The sequence below is a fragment of the Cupressus sempervirens genome, chromosome 3, assembly GCF_028749045.1.
Source record: "Cupressus sempervirens isolate cs-2001-9-10 chromosome 3, ASM2874904v1, whole genome shotgun sequence".
In the NCBI taxonomy this organism is placed as follows: domain Eukaryota; kingdom Viridiplantae; phylum Streptophyta; class Pinopsida; order Cupressales; family Cupressaceae; genus Cupressus; species Cupressus sempervirens.
Window position 1 is genome coordinate 1,117,053,562 of NC_143120.1, and position 21,792 is coordinate 1,117,075,353.

The 21,792-nt window shown below is 41.9% G+C and overlaps 1 protein-coding gene across 3 annotated transcripts in view; it reads left to right on the plus strand.

The window, feature by feature from the left end:
* The window catches only part of LOC149570711 (uncharacterized), a 277,096-nt gene that overhangs the window by 147,955 nt on the left and 107,349 nt on the right, over nt 1-21,792 (plus strand). For all 3 annotated transcript variants that reach the window (XM_089823243.1, XM_089823244.1, XM_089823242.1), the window contains 3 exons: nt 1,651-1,745; nt 2,015-2,136; nt 2,289-2,412. In XM_089823243.1, the coding sequence (XP_089679369.1) occupies nt 1,651-1,745; nt 2,015-2,136; nt 2,289-2,412 (341 nt within the window). The remainder of the gene's footprint in view (nt 1-1,650; nt 1,746-2,014; nt 2,137-2,288; nt 2,413-21,792) is intronic.

The window sequence follows — 21,792 nt, forward strand, 5'->3', positions numbered from 1 at the left end:
ACCATATGACCTATTTGTTTGTCCATTCTCCCCATCATATGTTCAACAACCTTACCGTATGACCATCAATTTGCCAGCCTCCTAGCAGTTACCGTACGACCTCATTTTGTATGTGTAGCCTCTTTCAAGATCCTTCTATGTGCAATAGGGAAGTTTACCCTGACATTCATCAGGTTTATACTTGTACAAATCTATTCCAGTGGGGTAGCCGAACAATGGAACATTACAACTGTAGGATGGGGTCATTGTGTGCCCCACATGCCTGTCTTGTAGTTTGCCCCATTCTCTTTGCATTTCTCTCGATTCTTTCGAGGTGGGCTACCATTAGCTTTAGATTCAGTTTGACCACCATTTGGACAAAGAAGAAAAGATTTGTCATCTTTGTGACTTGGGTGTTCCAGAGACCAAGACTCCATTTTTCATTGCCCTCCATATTGTGAGATTAGAGGGAGATTCTATTGCTTGTTTTGTGAGGTGCAGTTCCTCATGACTTTCTTCACATACACCAACCAGAGACACCTTTCGCTCTACCTCCAGGAGATACGGAGACACCAAGACCATTTCTTGCAACGGCTCCTTCCTTAGAGGTCCTAGTCCGACCAGCTCGTCAACTCCTTCATTGTGGTTTCCCCCACTCGGGGTACCAAATCTGAGATGGACCCCCAACCCGTGCCTCAGAAAGTGGAGTGATAGTGTAGATCTTTTGTTTAGAAACGACTTTCCCCTATGAGAATCGTCAGGAATGCTTGGAGATGGCTTGGGATATCTGTATATCCCCTTGAAGATTGCACCAGTTCTTGCATAGTTATAGTTTAACTTGGCGAAGCAGAGCTCGGTTATTGTGGAATTTGTCTATCAAAGCACTATCCATGATTGTCATTTCCCTTAGGTTTAGATAAGAATTCCTAAATTCTTCTTCCCTTTGCTTTGTGCATAATTGTAAAATTCCAAAAAAACCCTTACTCAATTGCAACATCTTTCGATGGCTCACACATCTTGCATGGTCTGAACAACTTCAATACACAACCGTTAGGCCCCTTGTGATTAACAATAATTACATCAATAGTTGAACTTATCCACTGTTAAGACCTGACACTAAAGGAACCTTAGAGTCAACCATATGATCTTTTCGCAATCTGAGCATACAAGGGACTTTGATAAAGAGAGGATAAGACATCTTGATATTTTGTTCTATTGTTGGTGGGTCATAAAGTGCACATCAACATTGTTTGAATGCACTGGGGAATGGGATTTAGGTTTGGATCAAGCTCAAAATAGATACCTACTTTTGAACATGAACACACCATTTGAACACTAAATTGCTGTACTAGGTACAAAGGGTCAAAGAGAATCCAAAACAAGTAGGGAAGAATGTGAGCAATACAAATGTCTGTCCTTTCTCTAGAAATATTTGAGGAATTCACTGATAGTGTCATTAATTTGAACAAACTAGTGTTAAAATGCATTATGTGAACAGGAATGGGAGGCAGAACTTAATATTTATGTTTTCTATTCATGTAACTATATTTATTAATTTATTAATTTTCTCTCTAGCTACTGGCAGCAAAATACTTTTGCTTTTCCAAGGGAAGGAAAGTTTAAAATCCCAAATTAAATGGTCATTACTCTGGATGTTTCTTCTTGTTACAGATGAAAATGGATTATTACAGTGGACCTGGAATACAAAGTTATGTAGCAAGCCGCAATGGATTAGTGGCTTTTCTGCAGCGCAGTCTTCTTCAAAGGTACACCCCTTAAAATGACATACAGAATGTGAAGTAATGCGAATTTTAGTGAAAATGACAATAAATGATATTGGCTGGACCTAAAATGGGGTGTATTAAACAGTCTCTGTTTGTGTGGCAAGCTTGAGTGGTTCTGAATACAATAGCTTTTGTAATCACAATAGTTGCTGTTCGAATAGCTAAAATTACTGCAGCAGATTAAATTGTTTTTTATGTTATAATGATATGTAGCTGTCCTCCACACTGAAGCTAGACATGGTTTTTCACAGAGTTTCTGAGAATCTCACTCTTTATTTTGGATGGGAGCTTTCTTCAATAGATGACAAAAAGAGCTTAGCCAAATTTTCCTGCAATCAGACGTATAGCAGGGATACTGAAACTAACAATCAAGGTGAGCTCAAAATGCAAACATGTATTTGTTCTTGTTTGAGTCGGGTTCCATATTAATTATATCTTCACCCTATATCATCTGTAGTTTTTCAGATTCTGCATTTTTAAAGAGGTGTCAAGGTCTGATGGTATAAGACTTGTTTTGTTTCTCAGGTAAAGTTCGTACGGATGATATTGAAGTTGAATTTGATTTTCTAGTTGGAGCTGATGGTATTTCAAGTAAAGTACGTTCAGAAATTTTGCGTCTTGATCAGGCCTATGGCTCAGCAAGTGATAAGTCAGTGTTTTATATTTAAATTTTAGTTTCATCCTATTTGATTTTAACTTTGTTTTGTGTTAAGCTGGCTAAATACCAAAATTCAATTTATTATAAACTTGTCAAATAAAATATTGTTTTCTTTTGAACTATCTTGTTTGCATTCTGTTTTTCGATGAAATTTCTAGCAATGTATCTCTCATACAATTTTTTATTAGCTACCCTTACTATACATATGTTTTGTTATTTGTTTGTTTCATTTTTCCTTTTGAAAAGGCTAGAATAGTATTACTATCTATTATATTAAGTGAAGTACTATATGAGGATGCCTTATACCAAAGGGGATTCCAGAGAACCCATGAAGTGAAACAGGTGTCTTTTAAAATTCCATGGGCTTATTTGAGTCTGATGTCATTAGTATTTATTTTATTTATGACAATCTATCCAGTCACATACTTTTTAGAGCAAACTAGGGTATTTGGTGTAGGAGCACCTAGGGTCTTGATGCAATAACCCTCAAGTTTTGGATTGTATGGCCTTGTAGAGGTCAAGGCATGAATAAGGACTAGATGAAAGTTCAATAGGTGTGTTTGGTTGCTTTTGTGTCTTGTTATGTCTAGTGGGCATAGTGTGGAAGATGGTACAAAATTGCATAGAATGTTATGTTTTAGTAGTAAACATGTCGAGGGGGTGTTAGAACGCCATTTTGCATCAATAGGTGGTAAGTTTGCAAGGAGAAGTCAAAAGTTGCATAAGTTGCGAAAAGTTGCCATAACTACTTTTTGAACTTTTCAATGTTGCATTGACAACATTTGGTAAGATTATGCATCTCTTGCCCAATCAGTTAATGGTGTTTAAAATCAATTGGAACATGTTGCATAACCATATTTAAGGTCCATCAAAACATTGTATGGAGGTTGGAAGGTGTTTTGAAGTTGGAGCAATACATTTACAATGAGAGTTTTCTAGAAAAACTTCTACAATCACCTTGCAACACGAGCAAGTCTTTCGTAATGGATTGAATCTTCGAGTTTCTTGTACATAGTTAGATTAACTTATTTTCTTGCATTGTGTGCTTTGGTGTTGGTTTTATACAGTTTTGTTTTCCAAATTACAAATAGAACTACTGTTCATTGTTCACTGGTCAATTTGGGATTTGATCTAAAAGAATGGCTCTATCTTGAAACTCCACCGTAGGAATTTAATGGCCATTGGAGGTCTTTAAGTAGGGCCTATGTACATTCTTTTTCTTTTGGTTGTCAACCAGAAGACTCGGTTTGTGATTTTTAAACTCATGCCCTAGGAGAGCTCTATTATAACCCGACTAGGAAAATGGAGTAACAGTGAATGAAATCTTGCAGGATTAGATTGATAAATCAAATCCAATGGTTGAAGGAGGCAAGGGAAGTCCAAGGCAAGCCCTAGGAGCAAGATCGATGTTGGATGAATCCATTTGAGAAGGATTGAAGCTATTTATTTGCTTCTTAGCCTAGTTTAGTGTAAGAAGGCCTATCTTAGGGTTTGGCCTTGTATGAACGAGTTAGAGCTTGAGACCTCAAAACTCTTTCAGTACATCCAAAAATGTCGTCATGTGGAGCCTAATCAGACTCAGAGGTTAGTTTTTCACACTTTATTTGATGTGGTTTCCCCCGAGATTATTTCTACAGAGGTTTGGGGGCAACATCTCCAAGATGGGGCCAAGGGGCAGCAACCTTTGCGGGGTTTTGGGGCAGAGCCCCAGGAATGCTCAACTGACTTTATTATTGTTTAAAGCATCGATTGCTAATTTTTTCTATCGGATGAATTATTGTAGCTCTAATTTTGTAAGCGGCAAAAAGCTATTATAAAATGGCTTAGGGTTAGGGATTTCATAATGTATGATGAGATTGTAGCTTCTTGTGGCGGTTTTGTGCTATGAGAGATTACAGTATGTAATTGTCGTCGGTAGATTTTGCATTCAGTAGCCGACTGGGTTATGCCATTGGAGGTTTTGTATTTTGTAGTCAACGTCGTCGGTAAATAGTTGTAGCAGACACATTGTATGTAGCCGATGGCCCCTTCGGGAAGGTTCGTCATGAAGTATTTATACCCCGTCTGGGTACATTGTAAATCATCTTATGCATTGTATGGAATCTGCTAGCATATGCGAATAAAGGAGTACTGTTGTTGCTGTTCGTGTTCATTATCTGTGTGCATTTCTTAATTAATCTGTGGTAAACATTTGGCTCCGTTGCCCCATGAACCTAGAAGGTGGGAGGAATGAAGATTAATGCCAAATCAGGTTAACAAGGATTGAAATAAGGTCAAGGGAAAAGATGGAATCTGTACTATGCAAGAAAATTTAATTCTGGCATAGCAGGCAGAACGCAGGAGGTTTCAGAAGATTCCTGACGGACACAGAAGCGCGGAGGAATTGTTAGAGGAGACTCGACAGCGGGTGGAGTTGGTGGAAGAAGCAAGGGAGGAGTTTTTGAATTTGTATTTGTCGAGGGAAGAGAATCCAGACGGAAGAGAATCGACTTGCATAGCTTGGAGTGTCGAGGGAGCAAGAGCGTGGAGTGAACTCTTTGTCCAGGATACACTTCTAGAAGGGACAACTTCAGAGGATCCTTCTTCACCAATGTTCGCAGTTGTTGAGACCGCCGGTGTGGGAGAACAGTTCGCCCATGTGGGAGAACAATCCGTCTGTGTGGGAGTGCCGATCGCCGGTGTGGGAGAACAGTCCTCCCGTGTGGGAGTGCAGACTGCCGGTGTGGGAGTACAGCCCGCCGGTGTGGGAGTGAATAGCGCCAGTGTTGCAGGACTGAACAAGGGCCGTGCGCAAAATCCAGTAGCAATGGCAGGACCAAAAGAAAAGTTGCCAAAATTTGATGGTGATGGTACGGCCGATCCGATCCGACACTGTAAAACATGGGAAACAATTTGGAGGGCAAATGGCATAACCGATACAAACAAATGGGTTTGGCAGTTTTCGGCCACCCTACGGGGTGTTGCAATCGACTGGTTTGCCGATGCAGATCCCCAAAACATAACCACTTGGGATAACCTTAAGAAGGAGTTTACGGTGGAATTTCAACTACTCCGCGACGACAACGAAATTGTAGCAGAAATATACAATACAAGACAAGGGAAAAATGAAACAGTCCAAGTCTATGCCAGGAAGTTGAAGGACTTGATCAACAAAATGGAGAATAAGCCAGCTGATGGATTACAGAAAAGGTGGTTCATTGAAGGCCTACACCCGAAATTGCAAAAGAAAATGAAGATCGGGCTGCCGTCGTCATACACTGAAGCGTACAATCGGGCACTGAACCTGGAGAGTGAGCAAAAGACGAAAAAGAAGAAGAGTAGCTCCTCTGAGTCAGACGACAATGCATCCTTGGATGAAGAAAGTAGCGATGAGGAAAATAGCAGGAAGAAGGTTCGAGCCCTCCAGAAGGACATGATCCGGATGATGAAATAATTCAAGAACATGCAGAAAGAAACAAAGGGAAGCAAATTATGGTGCACGGAATGTATGGCAAAAGGTCACACAAAGGGCTCCTGTCCAAAGAACCAGTTTTGCGACATCCGTCAGATCATGGGACATTCCACAAAAGAATGCCCCTTCAATATGAAAACCAGAGGCCCTCAATAGGTGTTCCTAGCACAGGAGGCTTTCGCGTCTGGAGGGAGCAGAAATACAAGCACGAAGGGTGCCACGTCCGGAGGATACAAGAATAATAGATGCGGGCAAAACAACAATGATGCGAACAATAACAATAATAATGGTGGGAGGAATTGAATTCAGTATGATGCGAACGGACGGCCGATTGTTCAATGCTGACCTATAATTTGTGGGGTCACTTTGCCCAGGAGTGCACAATTTCAACCATACCAAAATTGTTATGCAGATGGTGCGGATTCGGCGACCATGAAGATGCTAAGTGCCCAAAATCCGGAGTAAACTCGATCACTGTCGGGACGGATGAAGAAGAGGTTCTGACAATTACGCGGAGGCAAGCAAAAGAGTACTCGGACTCGGCGGAAGAAAAGAGGAAATTTGAGGAACCACGGGCAGAGATTGAAAAGGCATCGCAAGTGAAGACCTCGCAGCTGAAAGACACCACTGACACCTCTGCAAGGAACGTTGTGGAACAAAACATTGTACGAATTCTTTTACAAACAGAGGTACGGGTCAAGATAAATGATTTGCTTCTTACAATGCCTCAGCTCAGATCGACAGTAACAAATATTGTGCCAGCGATAGGAGCACCAGGAAGAGTGAAGGAAATTATCGCCGGTGGAGATGTAATAACCCCAATAGGTTATAACTTCTTCAAACACCAAAAAATCTTTATACTTCAGTGGTTTGACATTTCGTCAAACACTTTGTAAGAAAGCTCTGATACCACTGTAATAACCCTCCTCAAATCTGCCCTCAAAAAATGCTGATGAAAGCTCAAGGAATTTCATCAAACAATTCACATGCAAGGGACGTATGACTGATATAGTATTTCAGCTAGCTTCAAATGACTTTTTCTTCAAATTGCATCAATGAGAATCTTGTGCTAGAAGACTACAATGGACTACACAATGACCTAACATGAGTGTGCTACTAATTTTGACAATATTCAGTGCATATATATGATCTAAGCATAAGAAATGAACACCTACAGCCAACTGACATTTTTACAAACAGTTGGTATGCAAACTAACTAGCTGATAAATATTGATATTAAATTGCTTAAATGACACCAGCAACTATTATCTTCTTAATTGCAATGAAAAATACAATGCTCATGAAATATGGCCAAGACTTTGGCATTTACATGGATTACAAAATGATAATGCTGGTATAATGCACACTTACAGCTGAAACTTATAACACCCTAAAAAACAATACTAATAAAGGAACCTGTTTGTAGATGGCTGTAATAATTTTCTTCAATGCTGCCCCTTCTGCTTTGCATTTCCGATTTGCTTTTTCGAACTGCTTTTTCGGACTGCTTTTTCGGCCTGCTTTTTCGGTTCAGCTTTTTGGGACTGCTTTTTCGGCTTGCTTTTTCGGTTTCGCTTTTTGGGACTGCTTTTTCGTATCTTTTTTTCAGACTGCTACCCTGTTGAATCTCAAGACCATATCTTTCAATGGCGTCAAGATTTCCAACTTGAAGGGATTTCGTCCTTCAAACTATTGAGACATAATCTCTAGAAAATTTTCCAATTTCTTTGATATTTCCAAGCCTTCTTAAAAGAAGCTCTTCCATTTCTTTTATAGTGTTCTCACAAGAGCTCCATCCTTCGTTTTCTCAATGTGGGATAAAACATAAGTCCCTTTATGTAACTTATGTCTCCAATGTGTTATAAAATAAAGAGGACTCTTTTAATTTAAATATTTCCCACAAACTATAGTTTATGCATTAATAAAGTTAAATATTTAAATTTAATTTTATAAAATAGCTTTATCAATGATAAACAAGTCTTCTTGCCGATTTTAAACAATTACCATCAACATACCGTTGCCACTAGATGTCCACCCATGCCCAAGATGACTTACTATAAATAGTAAGTATGCCCAAAGTTGCCTCAAAACCCCTCAGAAAGACCTGCAACTGAAACTATCTAGGCCAAATGGCCTCTAAGCCCCTTTAATGTCCTGGTTAGCCTACGGGACCGTGGGGAAATAGGCAAACGACAACATCATGCTATGAATGCTAAAAAGGGGACATTACAGTCCGCCCTTCCCAAAATTGCTTGTCCCCAAGCAATGGCCGAACAACAACCCAATCAATCCACCTGGATCCTAAATGTAGTCATGAACTATACTACTGTCAGTCAACATAGGCTCCTGCAACAACCTCTGAAAATTAACCAAGAGGAATCCATAATCAAATTGGTGAATACAACTCACCCAAACTCCAAAGTCAGGAACCCATGAGAAACAAGCTCTCGAAATATCAGAACCCAAGTAGAGTAGATAACCCAAACTGCCAACATAGTAAATACCATCAACGCATCCCACTGGTCTATATGGAATGTACAATCCAACTCTGCAACAATGGTGACCACTCCCACATGAAACTGCACCAAATACAAAGAATCCACACACTGTACATCTACTGCAGTTAACACAACTCTGTAGATTACGGGCCACTGTCTCATAACCATAACTCCCATGCACCGCTAATGGTGAAAAGACATCACAAGATAAACAGCAAGAAATGGAACCCAAACCAAATCTGCCTGCCACCAACTCCTCAACACAAGGATCAAATGCTAACTGATGTACATACCCTGTAGTATAATGCTGATAAAAAGAACCAACCCTAGTCAACAACTCACCATGAACAAGTGATACAACCCACTGTGACTGATCACCGGCTAAGTCAGGAGATGTCATAGCCAAAGGAGTAGAATCAATAACAACAACCGCTGAAGCATCGCTCCCAAACTCTTGCTCTAAGTCATGTATTATCAAGCTATCAACCGCAGAACCTATTGCCATGTCATGCCCATCACAACTCTCATCCTGTGGCATCAATCCATCCCATAACTGATGACAAGCACTAGGAATCAAAGTATATCTCTGTATCATCATCTCATCAACATAGTCATCAAAGTTAAATTGATGAGCATACCTCACAGTGTAATGCCGATAGAATGCGCCAATCTTAGTCAGTGGCTCAGACTGCAACCCAGATGAAACTAACTGCAATTGATCACTAACCAAGCTGGAACTGACTACTATCCGAAGACATCGCCAAGGGAGTAGTATCACTAGCAGGAACCATGCCAACTGCCGGCTCACCAATATCACACATGATCTTTGATACAACATCTCTAGTCTCCGTGCCATCAGTACTAGAGGCCACCACCATGTCAGGCATACCACAACAATCTGCTATAGCACCCAACTCAACTAAACCTGACTCTAGTAGGAACGAAACCGATATGCCAATGTTAGTATGAAGGGTGGATGCATCCCCATCTCCATTGTCTTTGACAATCTCGACCATGGACATCCTCGGATCACTAGATACCACAGCTTGTGACTGTACAGAATCTGGTAAAGACTGCAATCGCTCTAACTCCATGGTCACCTTAGCCAAATGAAACTGTGACTCCTCGAAAGCCAATTGTGCTCTCAAGAATCTCAGAAGTCACCTCGAGCTGCTGAGTAAGCTCACTCACCTTATCTTCCTTGGCCAATAATGCATCGTATGCCGTACTCCCCCACTTCATAAGATAATCTCTGTCGGCTACCAACTGCATATATTCCTGTCTCAGAATCCGAATAGCCTCCCATAAATAGTGGATCTTTGTCAAGGAAAGATAATTACCTCCCCGCTCATCACTAGTAGGACAACCCCATCCATAAACTGCTAACAATTGACGAGCAGCGTCGAAATGCTGGCAAGCGATAGAAATGTCTCGCTCACTAACTCTCAACTGACTAGACACATGATGGCACTGGCTAGACTGTCTCCTACAAACCTCCTCTGACACACTGTCTAAAGGAGCATCCTCAAAGTTACTGGTCTCTAGAGTATTACCATCCATATCTTGCGAATCAACTCCAAAGCTCATATCAACATATGTAGTATCAAAAACTGTAGCATCGCTGTCCAACCCCTCCGTACCATAAGAAACTGCTGAGGAAACTAAGTCCTCAAAACTATCCACAACATCCCCCTGGGTGTTGTCTGTAATAATTAGATCCTGGGACTCTCTTGTAAACTCTATCATCTTTGAGAAATCATCAACATGTGACCTAACTGTAAAAGAAAACTGAATCCTTGCTATAAGCGCTAACTCCCGAACTGAGCTCACCTCAAGACAAAGTTCGTCCACATGTCTCTCAGAATCTTGGAGAGCCAACTGAATACACACCAAGGAATTCTGAGTATCCTCTAGCTCATGAGAAAGCTGGTCAACCTCCTCCTCCTTCTTTAATGCATCTAAATAGATCCCTGCAAGATTAAGGAGATGATCGCAATCTGAAAGTCGGTGTATGTAACTTACCTTCATTGCCTCCATGCCTTCCTTGATCTGCTGTAAGTCATCACAAGAAGAACCTGTTGTGACTCCTTTTTAGTCTCTCCTGCAGTTGAATCATCCAAATGTGATTCTCAATCAATCCATACATCCTTTCATGATGAGATAAAGCCGCAACAATATCCTTGTCCCTTGTCTTCAGCTGGCTTGCCAAACCAAGTGAAGAGCTACTAGCCTCTATCTCATGTGAAGAAGCATCCAACTGTGCTTGATACTCATTCTCTGCAAAGTCCTGAATGCTCACTTTCTGATCAACTGTACTATCCTCAAACATGACAGTATCCTCAATTGCTGTAACTTCATCCAGCCCAACTGTACTGGAATCACTATCTGTGTTAATCATGCAATCCGGTGTGCCTATGATATCACCTTCTGATGCAACTAGTTCAACCTGCACAACATCTGAAACTCCTTTTGCCTGTGAAGATGATGCAGATAAACCATTACCTGAAGATGTGCTGAAGTCTCCCTGTATCGAATCTGCATGTCTGTTAAACTCCTCATGCAAGTTTCTACCTGTCATAGGAAAGGTATGATCCTTAGGCCTATCAAAGTGTTCAATCAGTTTGTCCGAAAACTCCACATATGAGGTAATGTGTGCATGACCCATAGTGACCATACCATGATGCCACCACTTGTGCGCTAACCCATCCAGGTGAATTGGTGAATACTTAATAGCTTCTTTCTCAGGCATAGGGTTCATTTGAAAGTATGTGTCAAACTTTTGAACCCAAGCTCTTGCTATAGACTTCCCCGAGCCATCATAATATGGTAACTGAAGTTTCCCTACTTTCTTCTGTAGCTCATAGCTCTGGTTCCTGTCATGTCCACGTGGCATATGCTTCATCCGCACATCTATCTACTCCCTAAAGTTAATTGCAGCAATAAAATTTGGACCTCCGGCTTCCCAATCTCTCCTCAACTGGTCCTGTATATCAGTGATCTGGGGCTCTGGTACGGGCTGCTTTGGAGCTCTAGGAGGAAATATGGGAATCATGGGCCGCGAACTCACTGTCCTAGTTTGTTGGGGTGCATGACCAAAATTGTTCCCAACTAGTTCGCCTCCATTATGTGCCCCATCCTGATTATTACCATTCTGATTATTTCCTCCACCCACATTAGCATTCAACCCCATTTGACAAGCCATCATCTGCATCATAAGCTCAAATCTCTGACTCTGTTCCTGTGCTCTTTGCTCTGCTGATCGCTGTCCCTATGCTAAGGTGTCTAATAATTGTAAGAATCTTTCCTTTCCCTGATCTGGACCGGCATTCATTTTGTCAAACATTTTTCTCTCTATCTGGCTATTCCAAATTCCCTATAAGACCTCCACAGGATGGCAGGACTTATAGCTCTGATACCACTGTAATAACCCCAATAGGTTATAACTTCTTCAAACACCAAAAAATCTTTATACTTCAGTGGTTTGACATTTCGTCAAACACTTTGCAAGCAAGCTCTGATACCATTGTAATAACCCTCCTCAAATCTGCCCTCAAAAAATGCTGATGAAAGCTCAAGGAATTTCATCAAACAATTCACATGCAAGGGACGTATGACTGATATAGTATTTCAGCTAGCTTCAAATGACTTTTTCTTCAATTTGCATCAATGAGAATCTTGTGCTAGAAGACTACAATGGACTACACAATGACCTAACATGAGTGTGCTACTAATTTTGACAATATTCAGTGCATATATATGATCTAAGCATAAGAAATGAACACCTAGAGCCAACTGGCATTTTTACAAACAGTTGGTATGCAAACTAACTAGCTGATAAATAATGATATTAAATTGCTTAAATGACACCAACAACTATTATCTTCTTAATTGCAATGAAAAATACAATGCTCATGAAATATGGCCAAGACTTTGGCATTTACATGGATTACAAAATGATAATGCTGGTATAATGCACACTTACAGCTGAAATTTATAACACCCTAAAAAACAATACTAATAAAGGAACCTGTTTGTAGATGGCTGTAATAATTTTCTTCAATGCTGCCTCTTCTGCTTTGCATTTCCGATTTGCTTTTTCGAACTGCTTTTTCGGACTGCTTTTTTGGCCTGCTTTTTCGGACTGCTTTTTCGTATCTACTTTTTCGGACTGCTACCCTGTTGAATCTCAAGACCATATCTTTCAATGGCGTCAAGATTTCCAGCTTGAAAGGATTTCGTCCTTCAAACTATTGAGACAATCTCCAGAAAATTTTCCAATTTCTTTGATATTTTCAAGCCTGCTTAAAAGAAGCTCTTCTATTTCTTTTATAGTGTTCTCACAAGAGCTCTATCCTTTGTTTTCTCAATGTGGGATAAAACATAGCTCCCTTTATGTAACTTATGTGTCCAATTTGTTATAAAATAAAGGGGACTCTTTTAATTTAAATATTTCCCACAAACTATAGTTTATGCATTAATAAAGTTAAATATTTAAATTTAACTTTATAAAATAGCTTTATCAATGATATACAAGTCTTCTTGCCGATTTTAAACAATTACCATCGACATACCGCTGCGACTGGATGTCCACCCATGCCCAAGATGACTTACTATAAATAGTAAGTATGCCCAAAGTTGCCTCAAAACCCTTCAGAAAGACCTGCAACTGAAACTATCTAGGCCAAATGGCCTTTAAGCCCCTTTAATGTCCTAGTTAGCCTACGGGACCGTGGGGAAATAGGCTAACGACAACATCATGCTATGAATGCTAAAAAGGGGACATTACAGGAGAAGACCCAATGTTGCTGGCACTTGCATTCGGACGATATCTAGCGGTCGTCGAGATGGGGATTGTTGGAAGGGTGCTGACGGACAATTGTCGATAGCGGGTTCAGCGTGAACGTCTTACCTGAGGATACCTAGAGGAAGTTGGAACAACCGACGTTGTGGCCACCCACATTCCAGTTGTTGATAGTTGACCAACATGGCATAAAACCTCTGAGCGTTCTGATGGCGCAATCGGTAACAATTGGCACACAGCCTTTCCTGCTTGACTTTGTCGTCATCCCGCTGAAGAGAAAAGGATACAATGCTATTCTAGGCCGCGGATGGCTTATTTAGGCTAGAGTTAAACACGACTGGAAGAGAAACACTTTATCACTAGAAAGTAAAGGGAGAAAGTTCGTCATTGATTTGCGCACTCAGATGGTGGGAGAAGAAGCTTTGTCATCAGATTCCGAAGAGGAAGATGCTATGGAACCGGATCAGGAGGGAGTCCTGTAGTTGGAAGGTGGATCAACAGATAACGATTTGGACTCGGTCAATGGTCTCTACCACTAGCAAATAGAGGACTACAAACTGTTCTAGAGCTGCAATGTACTGACAATTGAGGAAGGTCCGAGGGAAGATGAATTTCCAAGAGAATTCATCGAGATAAAGGATGGGGATGCCTCGTTGGATGTCACACCTGCCCATACATTCAGTGAGGGGGAAACAATCAAGTATAATGAAGCCACACTGCAAACTATGAATTTGGGAGACGAAGTTGAACCAAGAAACATATTGGTGGGAGATAACTGGGATCTAGTATTGAAAGCAACAACATTCAAGATATTCCTGGAATATAAGGATGTATTTGCATGGACATACAAGGATCTGAAGGGAATACCTCTGTAGTTGTGTGTGCACCGCATCCCACTGGTTGAAGGAGCAGTGCCGGTAAGGAAGTGACCCTACAGAATGAATAAGAACTATGCGGCATGAGTTACAAAGGAAATCAACTGGATGCTGGAAGCTAGAATTATTTTCAAGGTGCAGACAAGTGAATGGGTGTCACCTATAGTTATCTCACTTAAGGACACCACCCAGGTCTGGATTTGTGTGGACTTCAGATGTCTTAATGCAGTTACGATCAAGGATCCCTTTGTGATTCCATTTACAGACAACATCCTGGAGGTCGTTGGACATGAAATTTACTCCTTTATGAACGGTTTCTCTGGATATAATAAGATCTCTATAGTGGAGGAGGACAAGTTGAAGACAACATTTGTCGTCGAAAATGGGGTGTATGTATACAATCGGATGCCATTCGGCTTGTGCAACATGCTGGCCACCTTCCAACAGATCATACTGCACATCTTTGACAAGATGTCTGTGGGCAACTTCAAAGCATTCCTCGATGATTGGTCTGTATTCAGTGCGGAGGACAGACATTTGGCGGCACTCGGCGAATGTATGGCGAGATGTCGAAGGGCGCGGCTAGCTTTGAACCCCAAGAAGTGCAGATTCATGGTTCTGTAGGGAAGACTGCTCGGACACATCATCCGTAAAGGAAGGATTGAAGACCGACCCGGACAAAGTCAGAGTCATCTTGGAAATGCAGCCATCCACTAATGGGACAAAGGTAAAGTCTTTCCTCGGACATATAGGCTATTACAAAAGGTTTATCAAAAATTTTGCCAAGGTGTCATATCCGCTGGATAGGTTAACCTGCAAGGGAGAATCATTCAGATGGGAGAAGGAACATAATGAGGCATTTGAAACGCTGAAGGTACGATTGGCTATGGCACCCATCTTGGCATACTCGGATTGGGATAAAGAATTCCATGTTCATGTTGACGCATCCAACTATGCGATCAGAGCAACCTTGGCGCAGATAGGTAACCACGGCTTGGATCACCCAATATACTTTGCTAGCGGACTGTTATCTAAAGCAGAACAGAATTATAGCACCACAGAACGGGAAGCATTAGGCATGGTGTACGCAGTACAGAAGTTTCGACACTACTTGCTTGCGACACCATTTGTGTTCTATGTAAACCATCAAGCTTTGTTGTACCTCATTAATAAACCTGTCATTCAAGGAAGAATCAGTAGATGGTTGCTTCTGTTGCAAGAGTTTACCTTCAAAATCATTGTACGACCAGGGAAGAAGCATGTCAGCACTGACCACCTGTCGAGAATCAAAACAAGGGAACCCACGGACGGGGTGCATGACGACTTTCTTGACGCATAGTTGTTTAAGATTGCAGTACTACCAGAATGGTACATGAGCATTGGAGAATACCTGTCGACAAGACAATTTCCCAGTGAAATGCCAGCAAACGAAAGGTGCAAGTTGATAATCAGGAGTCATACCTTCTAGTTGATCAACGGATTGCTCTACAAGATGGGGCCGGATCATATTCTTAGACAGTGTGTGTTGGAGGAAGAAATACCAAAAGTACTGAAGGAAGCACATGAGGGACCAGCAGGTGGACATATGGGACCTGACACCATCCCGAGGAAGATATTACTGGTAGAATTGTGGTGGCCAACGGTGTACAACGACGCACGGGAATGGGTTGGCGGTTGTGACACTTGCCAACAGGTCGGGAAGCCACTGAAAAGAGACTTTATGTCGCTCAATCCCTCACATGCGCAAGAACTTTTCGAGCGATGGGGATTGGATTTCATCGGACCCCTGAAAGTGAGCAGGACTTGACGGTGATGGTACATTGTTGTTGTAACTGAGTACCTGACCAAGTGGGTGGAGGCATGCACACTACCAGATAACTCGGCCGTCAGCACAGCAAGGTTTATTTATGAGCAGATCATTACGAGGTATGGAATTCCATTACAGTTAACAAGTGATAGAGGGGGACATTTTGTTAATCATGTCATCAGATTGCTCACCACTGAATTCAAGATCTGCCATTCATTATCGAGCCTGTACTATCTGAGAGCAAACGGACAGGCCGAAGCTACAAACAAGATTCTGGTATCCATTATCTACAAGTCTTTCGAGTTGAAGGGGAGGATTGGGAGGAAAAGTTACCTTTTGCTCTGTGGGCATATCGTACAACATACAACGTGATGACAGGGCACACACCTTTCTAGTTAATGTTCGGACAGGAGGCAGTGGTACCGACAGAGTTCATGATACTGAGCCTGAAAATAGCACTAGAAAATAAGCTAGGTGACATGGAAAGCTTACGAGAGTGGTTGCATAATTTGAACAAGGTCGAAGAGAAGTGATTATTGGCATAGTGGGTGACAGAAGTAACCTAGAACAGGCGGAAGGCATGGCACGATAAGCACTTGAAACTAAATAGGTTCTAGCCAGGGCAGTGGGTGTTAAAGTATGATGGAAGGAATGAAGTCAAACCAGGAAAATTCAAAGTTAGATGGATCGGGCCATACCAGATTCGGGAGGTAGGTGACAATGGAGCAATAAAATTGTGGACCTTGGATGGGCAAGAAGTGCCTCAGGCAGTGAATGGGTCAAAGTTAAAAATGTATCATGCTAGAAACATACCATCAACATCACAAAATGATAGAGTCAGAACTCCCTCACCGTCGCAGAATGGTGATGTCTGGAGGGATAACTGGGTATGTTGTGAATAAAATTTAAAAAAAAGAAAAAGAGAAAAAAGAAAAAGAAAAGCATCCATCCATTGTTCAAGTCTCCCACTTCATATTATTCTCTCTGGTGGCAATTTGTAAAGGTTCAAGGCCTTCGAATTAACTATGGAGAGTAATGGCAATCATGTCGAATGCCATAATATTGAAGGCCTGCGGCTATATAGTATTCTGCGGCTTTATTAAGTGGAGCGCAGGTATTCTGACTGTTCCGTGGGTGGGCTGCTTTCCATGGGCGGGCCCGACATAATATCCTGCGAACAACCTTGTGCCTGCAGGTCCCCCTTTGTTCTCCGCGGGATGGCTTAGGCAGTTAGTTCTTCGTCTGCGGATGAGCTCTTCTCCGCAGTTGTGTCCTCTTGCTGCGAGCAGCATGCTTGCATCCTCAATGGGCAGCGTGTCTTTTTATTTCCATGGCCGTTACCATTTGCTACCTGCGGGTTATCTCATCCCTTGTGGCTGGTAGTTCCTCACGAATGTTCTCTTCGTTCCACAGATATTCTCCATGTTCCGGGAATGTTGACTTCCAACAGCGGCTGTTGTGCATAATTTGTATCCCCGTCTCCTCCAAGGCGTGGCTTTCCTGAGGTCCGCGGACATCCTACCGCACGTTGAGGGTGTTGTGTTCGATGCTTACTGTCTCCCCGCGGTGATGAGGTTCACATCATTTGTTGTTCTAAGAGAATTTTCCTTCTCTTGTCGCCAATGAGATAGTATGATTTCTTTCAGAGAATCAATGGTGGTAACAGAGGTATATGTATTTGGACCAATATCAGTACCATCATAAAGAGTAATAAAGGTTGCTAAGGAATTTTAAGTTGTCGGAAAAAAAATCACATTCAAGCGGATATAATCAATATGGTGTCGGAAATGGATTAACAGGTCTCTCCCACTAGGAATGAAAGAGCGTTTCTTCTCACAAGTTATTAAGCCACTGACGGTGCGCGGTTCCAGTTATTGAAGATTTCTCCCGAGCAGTATCTAGTGTCTTATTTTTCGTGTAGAGGGTGTGCTTTTGCCTTGGCAATTGGTTACCACAGGGTGCGTCTTCCATGGCATGGGAATTGGAAGGAGGAACCCGATATTATAAAGGCAAGAAAGAAGCCGTTATTGCATGGAATCGGCAGGGAAATAGAAGCAGTGGAAGAGCTAGCTGAAGACAACTATGGAGAAGAATTCAAGGGTCTTAGCGTTTGGGATCCGAGCTGCAGGGCCATCGACTTCTAGTAGCAAGAAACAGAAAGTTAGGGAGGAGCTCACTCATCTCACTGTCCAGTTTGAGGGTCTCAATGGCAGCGAATGCCGAAAGTGGTGGCAAGAAACTTCGGACACCGAGCTCATTAAGAAAATTTTGATACGGGCACAGGTGCATTGGGCCATCCAGCTTCCAATTTTTTCTATCCGATTATTTGAATCAGTTTTGCGGACCATGATAGAAGCATATAATCGGCACAATAGAACGAGCACATTTTTGTATAAAAAGCATCGGATGATAGTTTCTTTTAAGCCTAGGGATTTCACGAGGGATTTTTGCATTCTTGGTCCTGGAGGTAAGAAGGTGGAAATCAAGAATCGCAAGCTCTCTCAAGAACGGAAGGAACATTGGATTTGATTAGTGGGCTGCGATCTTACACCTGACGAGATGGAATTAGTGATCAAGGGGTCTAAATGCAGAGGACTTTGGCGGAATCTTATTCGGGAAGGCCATTGGAGGTGCATTATGGACGTTATCAAGAGCAAGCTGACAGGGGCAACTCGGGCTTCAGATATAGCATTGCCGCAGATAGTATTCATGAATGGCATGGTTTATGATTGGGCTACAGTTCTTGCTGATAGGATGGAGGGGTTCATGACACTCCAACACCGCACATTCTTTATGCCACATCATGCAATTGCCTTGTTTCTGGAGGCAGCGGTTAATTAGATACCCATGGATGATTTTGAGGCGCCACCTCGGGGAAAGTTGGCACAAGGAGAGCCTCCGATATTTTATTGGAGACATTTGGACATGGGTGGGACAGCAGCGGGACAGAGGAAGGTATTTCGGGGATTGCAAGCGGCTCATGGGGACATTGATAGTGGATGAGAGGAGACTTCAGAGAGCAGCAGGGTGGAGTATGAGGAAGAGAGTACTTCCACGGAGGTTGGCAGTGAACCAGCAGATAGTGAGCCCACATTTTTCACCTCGCCGCAGTTGTCAACTTCAGCGCACTTGTCCGCTCCCACGTCACACATTCCTCCTTTTGGTCAGTGTTATGCATCGGTCCTGATGACCCTGCCGGCTGTAGTAGATGTCCCACGGGCAGTGGCAGAGGGTGTCCCACCGACGACAAATGTTGATACACCGACGATCACTCCAGGTGTTACTTTCTCCACGGCCGTAGCAGATGTTGTTCAAGTTGCACCAGTGGAGCCAGTCTTGTAGAGGGTAGGGTTGCCAGTGCCGGAGCTTGAGCCCCAGGTTCGCTTGGATGTGATTGATTGTGATGCAGTCGTCACCGTTTTGTCTTCCTTGTTAGCAACCTCCAAGCTAGTACAGACAATCCAGTCAGCCCAACCAGCACACCAGGAGGAAAGCATGGAGCCCGCATAGTCAGAGTAGCCAGAGGTGATGGATAGAGCCAGTGCTTTCTTGAGACAATAGTTTTGACTCATCCCTGCCGAGGTTGGTCTGTCCATCTAGTCCCCCGGGCACCTAGGAGTATTAGCTACAGTACCAGAGCCTCAGGAGGTGGGGGTGCCACAGGCCGAGGTTGCGCCGAGAGTAGAGGAGGCCGCACCGAATGTGGGCATGGTCCCTTTAGATGAGGAAGAGAATAGTGATGCTGAGTGGACGATGGAGGGTTTTGCAAAGGAGGATTATGGGTCGGATGAGGATAGGTGTAGGGACTACCTCAGGGCTATGTAGGTTGCACTAAAGAAGGGACAAGATGTGGCATTGCAGGCTATGACTCGGCAGAGGGAGTGGCATTTGGTTCGAGCTTACATCAGGGGGATTTGTTCGCAGCAGTTCCGTTTATGTTTTGAGAGAGGTTGGCCAGCAGTTGAGACACCGAAGATGTTGGCAGATTGAGCCAGTGAGCCAGAGTTGGGGCACTCCGCTGGAGAAGCTGGCACATGAGATTGTGGGACTATATAAGGAGATTTATTATGCTCACAGGCGCGCAGAGGTGGACAAAATTGCAGCCGAGAGATCTCTGGTAGTTGAGAGGGAGGCTAGAGAGAAGTTAGCGGCGGATTTGGCTAGTCAGTAGGTAGCATGGGTCGCTAAGAGGGCAGCTTTGTTGAGGATAAGGAAGCGGCTGTGCAGGATAATGATGTAGTAGAACAGGAGTTGTAGTTAGCCAGGACGCAGGCTATGGATGTAGCCCTCATCAAAAATCAAGTTATTGCACCCAAAAACGTGTTTGAAACTCTTAATCTAAGGCACGTTTTTTGCATAAAACTCCATAAATCTTCAAAGTTTGATCACATGTTTGTATGGAATCAAATCGTTTTGGCCCTATTTGCTGATTACATCACATAGTGATCACCATTTTTGTGTTTAAACATCAAATCGTTTTGTTTGGAAGATCACTTTTTTTGTTTGGAGAAACACGTTTTTGCTTAAAATGTCCGGAAAATTGGGGTTTTAATCCACTTTTATGCGTTTTGAAGTCACTTTTTTGCATTTTGATCCATGTATATGCATTTGTTGAAGTCGTTTTTGCATTCACAAGTCAAAAATGACTTTAAAACATGCATTTTCTAGTCACGTTTTTGCAAAAACGGCCCAGACTTTTGAATAAAAAAGTCATATTTTTGTTCAAAAAACTCAAAAAATTGCATTTTCAGCCCATACATTTGATCAAAAGGGATTTTTTTGAGTTTTAAATGCATGATATTGTTTTTGGAGACCATTTATTTGGCACTTTCATGTCAAATCCGACCATTGAATGTCCATTATATGCAAGTGCGGAAAAGTCAAAAGGTTGTTTGAAAATCCGGATTTAAGGTAGAATTGGTCTTAAGACTATAAAACTTGCTATTTTAGAGCATCTTTTCCTTTATTTTTGGCACATATTCATCATGTAAGTGGACCTCTTCTTTCTTACATTTTAATTCATGCTTATCCTTGCTAATTTTATGCATGAAATCGTTGGATGGATGACATTTGTGAAAATCTTTGCCTTAGAATGTGCATTTTTTCTTTAAATATGAATTTCTTCTTCATTTTGATGTCTTTGGTTCTTCCCTAAGTTCCAAATTCGAATTTTATCTTTGGGAGTGCATTACATTTTGACATGTTTTGAGTTGTTTTCAAAGGTATGTTTTTCTCTTGTTTTAGTTTTGTGTGCTTGTTGCCAGTTTTTCTCCATTTTGGAGAAGTTGCAAGTTTTTTCCCAAAAACTTGTTTTTCCTTCACTACATGCGAAAGCGTTATCATTTTTCATATTCCATTTCCATGTCATTACATCTCACATTTCATCGGACAAATGCGATTACATGTTTTTCACTTCATTCGCCATCCACATATGCATGTAATCCCATATTTCACTTCCGTTTTCACCCATCTCACCTTTCATTTCCATTCGCACGACACAATTACACGAAATGCCTTACTTGTAATTGCATCCAAAAGGTCCGATTTTGATCAAAAGTCATTTTGGAAAGACAAAAAAGATGTTATTTTTGCTTTCCGTGAATTTTGACTTCTTTCTTCCTCCAAAAGTGACTATATAATTCATTATCTCACCTCCATTGTTTTATTTCCATCTTCATATACGCATTCACACCTTCATAAGCAAATACATGTTTCCGTATCTTTCCATGCTTTCTATCTTAGCCTTCATCCGCATATGCATGTAAAGTGTATCTTTCACTCACACTTGCATCTCATTTCACCCTCCACCTTCCGTTACATGTTGCATTTACATGTAATCCATTTTCCGTGCAGTGACATCTTGGAAGCCTAAGTCTCTTTTTGAAAATCAGCAATTTCCATTTACACGCATTCCCATGCGCTAAGCACATTACTTCAAC